The following is a 12,205-nucleotide window of genomic DNA, read 5'->3' as shown; positions in this document are numbered from 1 at the left end:
AAGATCTGGAAGACCCGGGATCATACAGAGCAATTGCACTTTTAAATACAGATCAGAAAATTTTAACTAAAATACTAGCGCATAGATTAAGTACAGTGATGAATAAATTAATACACCCTGACCAAACAGGCTTTATTCAGAAACGGTACTCATATTATAATCTAAGAAGATTATTTAATATTATATATTCTAAGAGAATTATTAATGAAGATCTAGCAATAATTTCACTTGACGCTGAAAAAGCATTTGATCAGGTCGAATGGCCTTATTTATTTTCGGTGATGGAAAATATGCAGCTAGGGGAGAAATTCTGTACATGGATAAAACTGTTATATACAAATCCCACGGCTAGAATATTTACAAACCAAAGGTTGTCACCTAAATTTAGCCTATCTAGAGGTTGTAGACAAGGATGCCCATTATCTCCATTATTATTTGCGCTTGCTATTGAGCCACTGGCAGAAAGAGTTAGGGGGCATCCGGAAATACATGGGTATAACACAAAGGACACAGTGAATAAAATTTCTCTATACGCAGATGATGTATTAATTTACATTACAAAACCAGAAATTAGTATTCCAAACTTATTAAAGCTAATAACCCAATTTGGTTCACTTTCAGGATACAGAATAAATTGGAATAAAAGTGAAATTATGCCAATAAGGGAACATAACAAACAGACAATACAACAATTTCCATTTAAAATAGTAAATGAAAAATTTAAATATCTAGGTATTTATGTAACTAAGATATATACATCATTATTTAAAGCAAATTTCCCCCCATTACTGAACAAACTACATAAGAATATTCAATACTGGAAAACACTTCCTATCTCAATGGTAGGCAAAATCAATGCCATAAAAATGATTTTTTTACCGCAAATATTATATCTTTTTCAGACAATTCCGATATATCTGGCAAAAAACTTTTTTAAAAAATTGGACTCTATTGTTAATGATTTTATCTGGGATTATAAGAATCATAGGATAAACAAAAGACACTTGTGTAAATCAAAAATAAATGGAGGCTTGGTTTTACCCAATTTTTTGTTTTATTTCTGGGCAGTTAACATTAAAAATATGAATTTCTGGTTGGAAGAAATAGATCATCAACCAGACTGGTTAAAAATGGAAAAGGAAGATTGTTTACCTTTTGATATCGGTTCGATATTATTTGCTACGTCTAAATTAAACAAAAAAATTTATAGGGAAAACCCTATAATATTTAGTGCTATACGAATCTGGAAACAATTAAAAAAGACATTAAAATTAGATAATTTATCACTTTTTCTTCCAATTGTGAATAATCCTTTGTTTAAGCCTTCATGGTTGGACGGGGGTTTTACACAATGGAAGAATTATGGAATTAAAAATATGGGACAACTTTACAAGGAAGGCACTTTTCTGACATTTCAGGAATTGCAACAGACTTATGGACTTCGAGGAAATGATTATTTCAGATATCTTCAACTTAGAGATTATGTAAAATCGAACTCCCAAAATTTTCGAATTAGAAATTCAGAAATTCTTGATGAATGTTGGAACAAACATCCTAATACAGAAAAATTAATATCTTATATATACAATATCTTATTAGACAGTGACATTCCCTCGACGGACTTACACAGACAAACATGGGAAAAAGAATTAAATCAAGTAATAACGAAAGATACTTGGGAAGAAAGTTTGCAACACATACATCAGTGTTCACTAAACGCCAGACATTCTCTAATACAATTTAAAGTAATACATAGGTTACATTATTCAAAAACAAAACTACATAAAATTTTTCAACATATCTCACCTATATGTGATAAATGTCAACATTTAGAAGCTACATTATCTCATATGTTTGCAAACTGTATAAAAATTAAAAAATTCTGGGTAAATATTTTTAGTATAATATCTAAAGTAACCAGCACACAATTGGACCCAGATCCAAAATTAATAATACTCGGAATATTAGAATTAAATCAAACACTTAGAACAACACAAAGAAACTTTATTGATTATAGTTTAATAACAGGAAAAAAATTAATTCTAAAATTTTGGAAAGGACCTACGGCCCCCACAATCAAAATGTGGATTATAGAAATGACGGAGACCTTAAACGTGGAAAGAATCAGATTTTCCCTGTTGGACAAACAGGAATTATTCGTTGGAACATGGTCTCCTTTTATTGATTACTTAAAGGGTCAGAATGGTTCAGCACAGGAACCTGACTAGCACGCGGGCTAAAGAATGGATGAAATACTATACTCTGAAATGTACGAATATATCTCGAATGAAGTCTTTTTTGTTTTAATAAATTTTTCCATTCTTCTTTAACTACCTTTTTTCTTTTTGTTTTTTTTTTTTTTTTTTGTTTTTCTTCTCTTTCTTTTCTTTCTTTACTTCATCTATCTCTTTAGTTCTATCTAGTTTAAAAAAAAAAAAAAAGGCAAAAAGTATTGGAGACAATGTAATAATAATTGACAATATTATCAATTTAAAAATGTAAGACTGTAATGATGTAATTTGGTTATGTACCTATCTCCAATAAAAAATATTTTCAAAAAAAAAAAAAAAAAAAAAAGGAAGGAGATTAGGAGAAATTGATACATTTCTTTAGTCAGAGAGTGGTGAAGCTGTGGAATTATTTACCACAGAAGGTTGCAGAGGCCAAGTCAGTGGATATTTTTAAGGCAAAGATAGATTCTTGATTAGTACGTGTCAGAGGTTATGAGGAGAAGGCAGGAGAATGGGATTAGGAGGGAGAGATAGATCAGCCATGATTGAATGGCGGAGTAGACTTGATGGGCCGAATGGCCTAATTTTACTTCGGAGTCACGTGAGTGACTACGTGAAGAACCCGCTTACGACGCATGCGTGCCATTACGCTACATGCATTCGAACTCGTCATTGCTGGAGGAAGGATGTTCCTCCCAAACGGCAGGGGTTGAACCTGCAACAGTAAGGTGAGGGAACGTCGTTTCTTTTACTTACCTTTTTTCTTTCTACAGAAGGCTGATGAGAACTGGCTGGGGAGAGTCTGCAGAACTGCAGGAAGCCAGCCACGGCCGGGGCACTGTTTTCTCCCTTAAAACGGGAGCCGGAGCCGACTTCAGCTCCAGGAGCACGCCGACAGCGGTGGAGCATGTCTGGAGCAGTCATTTCCGACGACTCGGACTACAGCCCCACGGACCTATACATGGGTCCGAGGCGCTTGAAGGAGCGAGAAAGCTGGCGGGGGAGAACCTGCAAAATTGCGGGCAGCCGGCAGCAGCAGCAGCAAACGGCACGCTGATCTCCCGTAATGGGAACAGCTGTGCCCGATTTCGCTCCCGACTTCGCTCCCGCGCCGGCCCAGGCCGGTCGGGAGAGGAGCAGCCGCGAGCGACCAGTGCCCGTGTGCATGGGGGTCGGTTTGAGCGGCTGGAGGAGATGGCAAGCAGCCGCGAGCGACCAGTGCCCGTGAGCACCGGGGTCGGTTGGAGCGGCTGCAGCATGACCAGCAGCCGTGACGGCCGGTGCCCGTGAGCACCGAGGTCGGTTGTAGCAGCTGCAGCATGCAGGATAAAGCAGCCGGGAGCGGCCAGTGCCCGAGAGCATTGGAGCCGGTTGGACCGGCTGCAGGAGAGATTAAGCAGCCGCGAGCGACCAGTGCCCGTGAGCACCGGGGTCGGTTGGAGCGGCTGCAGCATGACGAGCAGCCGTGAGCGGCCGGTGCCCGTGAGCACCGAGGTCGGTTGTAGCGGCTGCAGCATGCAGGATAAAGCAGCCGGGAGCGGCCAGTGCCCGAGAGCATTGGAGCCGGTTGGACCGGCTGCAGGAGCAGTACCCCTTGTGGGGCTGCAGAGTGGAAATACTCCAAAGTGGCAAAGCCACAGTGGGCAACTAATAAGCCCCACAGCAGTACTCCTTGTGGGGCGGCACAGAGTTTCTCACTCATCAGAGGGGAACACCGAGACTCAATCCTGGGCTGACTGCAGAAGCAGCTTCAGGAGCAGCCGTGACGGCCATTGCCCGTGAGCATTGGAGCCGGATGGAGTGGCTGCAGGAACTGCAGCAGGAGCAGTCTCAGGAGTAACGGCTTCAGAAGCAGCCGCAATGGCCAGTGATCTTGTGCATTGGAGCCGGTTGGGTGCCCGAGAGCATCGGGACCAGCTGGAGCAGCTGTTGGAGCATGTAAGTGGCAGCTCCATGAGATGGAGGCTAGTCACAGAAAGGCAGCTAGTAAGTCCTACAGCAGTACCTCTTGTAGGGCTGCACAGTGTTCTCCCTTCTCAGAGGGGAGTATAGGGGGTCAAGTTTGGGCTCCACTTGAACAGGGGAGCAGAACATACCCCTAGTACACTTAGGGTGCGGAAAACCTATGGGAAAACACTTACCATCAGGGAACTGCAAAACTTGAATGTTCCCAGTATCAACCTAAACATGGTAGGACACGGAATTGAAACGAAAGAATGTTCTAAGTCCTAACAGATGAAAACCTGGAACCTCCCAACCTCCAATATTAAAATTTGGAGGCATCTTATCTTAACAGGGAAAGATCTTCACATCGAGGGAACTCTGGGACACATTAAGGAACGTCTTAAAAACTACTTCCTGAGAAATGTGCTACCCTCATCAGACACCGGCACCTCAACGACCATGGAGGATGCCGAAATAGTAACTAACCTACTAATAGGAACCAGGGAGATTGGTAGTGGATAACAGATCTATCTGTATGCATAGAATTATTCTACCGACACTTAAAATTCAGAAGTACAGGGGCATACCTTAGAATTCTTCATTCCATTATCCTCCAGTTCAGCATGTACCGAACTGAATGTTCATGCTTACAGGGAAAGAAACAACTAAAGCGCATACTGAACTACAGTGCCCATATATTATAGGACTTAAGGAGGACATCCACACGAATCACAGGGATTTGTGTCCTAAATATCCTTCTCATAATTTAGAGGTGGTTGCCACTTCATCTTAGATTGACTAATTTGAATACTTCGTACTTTATATTCATTACAAATGGGAACCTTTGGTGCAACTAAGGGATTGATCCTAGGGTACTACATGGCAAGCATGGTATTAAAATACACTTGCTATATAGGACTCATTGAAGGTGCCCACAGATGTATTTAACACAACAGATCGTCTGCGGTCCACCGTTAACACTTTCTTACGGCAAAGTCAGTTCAGCCTTTTGGGATGTTGATTTTTATGATGATGTCATATAACATGGCAGTACTTTGCCGTAAGAAAGGGTACAGCCTTTATGGAGGCTTCCAGGGAACTAAACCAGCCATCAGACTGGTAGTAGAATAATTGGCATTAGGGGCTGTGTGACAGCCACATGATATCGGACCTTTACATAATCATAGTACAGAGCGCTACACGTGTCACTCAAGAAATTATGTGGGGGTCATTCTGACAGACTTATGAAACAACCAAACACAGTTACCCGTCTATGGAACCACATACTGATGGGCCTTGGATTGGGATGCTACTAATTCCATCTCCAGCTGTGGGGGAGATGGAATGCTCAGGAGGCATCACTACTAACGTTGGGCATATATACCTGGGGAAGTGAGAGCTAGTCATGGCTTTAAGTCAAATTGTTTTGGGTTATAACACCAGTATGTTAATCTACAAATTGACAACACCACCGAAGTAGCATATGTCAACCATATGGGTAGAAACATATCGACACCATTTGACTATCTGGCCAACACTATTTGTGAATTGAATTGAATTGAATCCTTGTCAATCAGACCTTTCGGTCTGAACGAGATGTTGTTGCCTGCAGCCATACATGTAATACTAGCAGCACACAATGGACACGGGCTGGCATCCGCCGCGGTGAGTTCACCGGGTACCTCCACACTGTGATGCAGGCAATAGTCTTAGAGTCACTGTCTCTATTAATCTGGATTAATAGCGTATCCAGATAGAGATTGGATATCAGCATCCAACTACCAGGGAAACTGAATTTAGTGGCAGACAACAGGTCACGCTAAGTCCAAAAACTCTGTATGGATGTTGGATAAAATATGTATTGCTGGAACAGCTGGTATGGAACACCAGATAACGACCTATTCACATCCATGCTCTTACCAGTTATCAAATTATGTTCTTGGGAGCCAGAACCTGGGGCAGTGGTTCAGATGTATCTTTGCTGATTGGGTGATCATTTATGCATCCCTCCCTTTGCCTCATCAGTCGGTTATTTAGGAAGAAACTATAGACTTCACGTCTCGAATCTTGATATACCTGATTGCCCTACGCAACCGGGGTACTGGTGATATCAACATGGGTCAGAACCATACATCACCACCCATCATAGACCTAACTTACTGGGTCTTCCCGCAACAAGGGGAGTTACCCGTCACTATTATATATTAACCTATTTATTTAGAGTTGAAAGCACCTCTTCTACACCTGGGACCGACGGACCGAATGCGGAATTATTTCAGCGGGTCACAGACTGTCCACCTAAACATCAGTACTTGGTATCATCTAGTAATGGGAAGTACTGTCACAACAATAATCATCACCCACAGATCTATGAACATCCCGTCTGTTCTGGAATTCCTGGCAAGCCTCCATTACGATGAGAGGCTCAGTCATAGTGCCATCAACTGCGCCAGAGGTGCTCTGTCAATATACCTGTCGAAGGTACAGAGCGGCATTCTGTTGGGACAAACCCTGGTAAACAAACTCATGAGGGGCATTTTTAAAATTAATCCCCAAGAACCAGGTACTCCCAAATATGGGATGTGAGCATTGAACTGACCATGTTAAGAAACTGGTCTCCAGCTACAGCTCTGTTCCTACGGAAACTGACTATGAAAACAGTCATGCTGATGGTCCTGGTCACGCCACAAGGGTCCAGTCACCACAGAAAACAAGGTTGGACAACATGATTATTTCATCTGGAAATTAAGGTTTACATCAGTGTAATAGTCATACAGAACAGACAGGGGTCAGCAGGCCTAAAAAACAGAATTCAGGGCCTACCCTACAGATGGTCGTCTCTGTATTATAACACACTTACTATCATACTTGAAGTATACTAAGATCATCAGAGGGGAGGAATGTCACTTTAATCAGCTACTAACAGCCATTTAAAACAGTGACAGTCCAGACCATCTCTGGATGGCTAAAACAAGTCCTAAATAGGCTGGAGTGGGAACTAGCATTTCAAATCTCACTCCACCAGGGCTGCAGCTACATTAGCAGCTATGAAGTTGGACGTACCAATGGACCAAATCCTCAAGACAGCAGGATGGCCAACGGAGGAATTTTCCAACAACTTTATAACAGACCAGTCATTGAACCTGAAACATTTACAGAAACAAATTTAAGTTCTGTAATATAATAGACCCATAAATAGGGGCAATAATTGGTGTTCATAATTTTACTGTTGGATTTCAATATCGTATTGATGTCTAATGTTGTTAACTCTACTCTCCCCAAAAATCAAGGCAGATGTGATGCATGGACTCGTTCCACGGCATGAAATCACAGAGCTTTAAAATCTTCACGTAGTCACTCACGTGACTCCGAAGTAAAATAGTAAGATTAAACGAGAACTTACCAGTTTGAAGTTTGATCCTTATTTTATGAGGAGGAACGTTGAGGACTACGTGCCCTCCGCTCCCACCCTTGATCATAGTCTGAACTGGTATCTGTTGTCTAATCTTACTATGTTTAGTCATTATAGTTATCTGTGATTCCACACCGCTGCTTTGAAGAATGACACGCATGCGTCGTAAGCGGGTTCTTCACGTAGTCCTCAACGTTCCTCCTCATAAAATAAGGATCAAACTTCAAACTGGTAAGTTCTCGTTTAATCTTACTATTCTACTCTTATTCCTTGTGACCTTATGCTCTAGTGTTCTTACCATCTTAATTCCTTCCCCTCGACACAGACCTTCATAGGCATCCCGCTCGGGCAAGTACCCTTTCGGCCGTGCATAGGTCCCTGTTGCCAAAGGTTCAGAGGGTTCTTCATCTGTCCTTTGATTTGCTTGCTCCTCTTCTTTCAGCAAGTTAGTAAAGTAGTGGAGGTTAGACTTTGCTCTCAAGTGTGTTGGATCTAAACACAGAGGGAAGCAATGAGATCTTATTAAAAACAATGTTTTTTTTTTCAAATTCTCTTCAGCAAATAAAGTTGGAAAAGCAAACCACTTTAGATTAGACATACTAGTGTGTAGTGTTAGCAAACAATAACACTAACACATTTTTAAATATAACACTATTCAACTAAAAAGTAGTTTTAACAAATGCAAACTTTCAGCCATAACATTCCCAGCAATCCTCAGCAGGAATATAAATGGAGCATCTTGGTTGGCATGGATAAGTTAGGCCGAAGGGCCTGTTTCCATCCTGTATGACTATCTAAATAAAGTAACAAAAATAAATAAGTAATCAAATCATTGATGATAATACAAAGAGGTAAAATGCAGAAATGTGATGAAAGGATTTTTTCCAGTAATGCTTTAAAATGCTGGATTTTTTCCAGCATCACAGTTTTTTGTTAATGGTTAAAAGGTTGCCCGCTAAACACAGAACATAACATTTATTCGATGAGACCTGAGTGTGTGGGTTGAACATTTAAACATGACACACTTCCAAATAGAACTATACTTCCTTCACAGATGTTCACAGCTGTCAAAATGTTGTACAAACTCCCAGCACTGTGCTATATTAAGTCATAAATCTTGGACAGGTATATGGTCAAAATGTTTCAGTAATAAAGGATGAAAGAATTCACTGTTAGTGTTGAGAGATATGCCTGCATGGCATCACATTACTGCTTTATATGCAAATCAATTTTGCCGACAGAAAAATAAGAATGTTATTGAGAAACGGGGCCTTCATGTAAGCAGCAGGAAGGTTGCAATTTTCTTTCCATGTCCTCCAGGCAAAAGTTTATAATCTTCTGGCACAATGAAAATTCTGGCTCTGCTGAATTGTCTCTGGTAAGTGCAGCCACACAATTATAGTGCTAACTCCTGAAGTAACCATTATCTGTGCATTCTTGTCCACAGATGTGCAAATGCCTCTCTATATTTTTGAATAAGGAGTAAGAATCTGAAGAAGGATCCTGGCCCGAAATGTTGCCTATCCATGTTTTCCAGATATGCTGCCTGACCCTCTGAGTTACTTCAGCACTTGTTGTTCTATGCAAAATTCTAACATCTGCAGTTCCTTGTGTTCCTCTCTAATTGTTTGCTTGCACTGACCACAATCCATTCAGCAGAGCCAGAGTCTTTATTGCACCAGAGGCTAGTGGCTGTGCCTCTTAAAAAGATTTCCCTGCATGGACGCTCAGCTGTTGCTGGGACTTTGATTCACAGTGACGCTCTATACAAATTACCTGGCTCTCCTTCAGTCCTTGTAACTCTCCCTCCCAACCCCTCTCCCATTTGTAGTGGACGATTATTGTCTGAACACCCCCCCCCCCCCCTCTTCCCCCACTCGTCTAGTAATCTAACATTACAGCCCAGATCCCAAGCACAAATTGCATCCCATTACTCATTTTCCCAGACTACAAATTTCCAACTGACCCCTTTTTGGACAGGTATATGATCATAATGTTTCAGTAATAAAGGACTAAATCATTTAAATCAAACTAATGCACTCTTACTCCATCTCAACTCTTGTAACCCTCACGAGCCCACAACTTGAGCACTGCTTTTCCGATTTCCTTTGGTAAAGCACTCGAACAACAGGCCTTTGATCGGATAAAACAGAAAAAGCTGGAGCAACTCAGTGGGTTAAGCAGCATCTCCAGAGAAAAGGAATAGGCGGCAAGGTGTGAGTAAGGTGTCCTGTGCCTCCAAGCCCGTTGGCAAACAGCTCATGAATGAAATATTTGTTCAGTCTCTTTGCAAAAATGGCTTAATCCATCTTTGCCAGCAATGCATGTTTGTCTGCTCTATTCAAACATTGTTGAAAATTCAGTTTTTCTACTATGTACATTCAAGTTCTATCCCAGGACCAGGTCCTCCATCCTGCATTCTTCCTCAACGAACACAGCCTATCCTCAACCATTTGGAACACATATATACAGAGTACTGTGGCAGCAAAATGAATGGCACTACTCTCATGTCTCAAAGTCAAATGCCTTTTTCTTCCAAAGATAGACACATAATGCTGGAGTAACACACGGGTCAAGCATTATCCCTGGATAACATGGATAGGTGATGTTTTGTGTTGGAACCCTTCTTCGGACGGGTTGCAGGGGATGGGAAAGAAAGCTGGAAGAGAGGAGAGGCCGGATAGAGCGCAGCCGGTAATAGGTGTGCACAGGCAAGGGGGTTATTTGATAGCCAGATGGTTGTACAAACGCCAGAGATGTAGGTGTGAGTTTGAGAGGATAAGAAGTTGTGAATTGTTAAGCTCAGGGATAGGAAAGTTGTGAATTGTGTATCTGTTGTAAATGGTACAAGTGGAGGATGAGGGAGAGGGAAGAAATTGGTGCAATTGGTCAGCCAGGTTCCAAGGGGGGGGAATTGCCTCATAAAAAGAAATGATACAGACAATTTAAAAAGCGCACATCATACCTATTTTTGAACACTGCTTTTGGAAATCAGTTCATAAATCAGGTAGCCTCAGGGCAAAGCTGGAGAGTTGTCAGACTTACATAGATTTTTAGCTGTCCATATTGTCACAAGTGCAGTGTGTCTGCTGGAGGGCAGTGTTTACAGGTTGTTGTGTGTTCAGGTCCCAGCTTTCAATCCGACCTTGCCCCAGGCAAGGACACATCTGTATAACATGATCTAATTTCCTATTTCCTCACCTAAAAGTAAACTTCTCAATTTACAATGGCCAAGAGAAGCCAAGACTTTATTGGCAGTCTCACGATGGCTTTATAGGTTCACTTCTCTACAGCCAAGTGGATTTGAAAGTCAAAGTTATACAGCACGGAAACATGTCCTTTGGCCGAACCTGCCCACACTGATCAAGATGCCCATCTCCACTATCCCACCTACCTGTGTTTGGTCCATATCCTTCTAAACCTTTCTTATTCATGTACCTGTCCAAATGTATTTTAGATGTTGTAATAGTACCTGCATTAACTCTCTCTTCTGGCATGGTTGGTACCTCCTCTGGTACCTCCACCACATGCAAATTGGAGGAACAGCATCTCATATTTTGTTTGGGATGCTTACAACCCAGTGGTATGAATATTGATTTCTCTAATTACAAGTAACCCTTACATTCCCTCTCTCTCTGCCCTAATCATCCTGCTGGCTCCACTGTTTGCATACATATACCCCTTCATTATCACCTCTTCCACAGCCAACCATCGATCATTGTGGGCTCCACCTTTCCATGGTCATCTGTGCCAGCTCTGATTTGTTCTAAATCATTTCGTACCACTGAGTTACTCCAGCATTTGTCTACCTCCTCTGGCAACTCATTCAATATACCTACCAACCTTTGTGTGAATAAGTTGCCCCTCCGGTTCCTATCAAATTGTTCCCCTCTCACAGTAAACTGTGTCCTATGGTTCTTGAGAGGTTTGTTTTGTCCTTATATTACCCACGTGGTTTTAATATTATAATAAAAGCCACATCTCACCATGTGATTACTGGCTAATGGGGTACATTTGAACTTTCAAACGTGGAAGCAGATACGATAGTGGTGTTTTAAGAGACTTTTGGATAGGAATATGGATGTGCAGAGAATTGAGTGATATGGATTATGTGCATTCAGATAACAGTTGGTCTTAACATTATGTTTGGCACAGACATTGTGGGTGAAGGGCCTGTTCCTATGCGGCACAGACCTATGTTCTGGCATTTTTTGTATATATTTATATATTTATCTCAAGTTCAAGTTCAAGTTCAAGTGAGTTTATTGTCATGTGTCCCTGTATAGGACAATGAAATTCTTCTTGCTTTGCTTCAGCACACAGAACATAGTAGGCATTTACTACAAAACAGATAAGTGTGTCCATATACCATACTATAAATATATACACACATGAATAAATAAACTGATAAAGTGCAATAACAGAAAATGGGTTATTAATAATCAGAGTTTTGTCCGAGCCAGGTTTAATAGCCTGATGGCTGTGGGGAAGTAGCTATTCCTGAACATGGTTGTTGCAGTCTTCAGGCTCCTGTACCTTCTACCTGAAGGTAGCAGGGAGATGAGTGTGTGGCCAGGATGGTGTGGGTCTTTGATGATACTGCCAGCCTTTTTGTGGC

General features: G+C 41.5%; 1 protein-coding gene across 7 annotated transcripts in view; it reads right to left on the bottom strand.

Annotated features, from left to right (window-relative positions):
• Positions 1-12,205, bottom strand: part of p4ha2 (prolyl 4-hydroxylase subunit alpha 2) — a 133,815-nt gene that overhangs the window by 51,323 nt on the left and 70,287 nt on the right. For all 7 annotated transcript variants that reach the window (XM_033029879.1, XM_033029878.1, XM_033029873.1 and 4 more), the window contains one exon: positions 7,886-8,079. In XM_033029879.1, the coding sequence (XP_032885770.1) occupies positions 7,886-8,079 (194 nt within the window). The remainder of the gene's footprint in view (positions 1-7,885; positions 8,080-12,205) is intronic.

This window comes from Amblyraja radiata, chromosome 11 (assembly GCF_010909765.2).
Source record: "Amblyraja radiata isolate CabotCenter1 chromosome 11, sAmbRad1.1.pri, whole genome shotgun sequence".
NCBI lineage: Eukaryota > Metazoa > Chordata > Chondrichthyes > Rajiformes > Rajidae > Amblyraja > Amblyraja radiata.
This window is presented reverse-complemented; position numbering and strand designations above follow the sequence as displayed.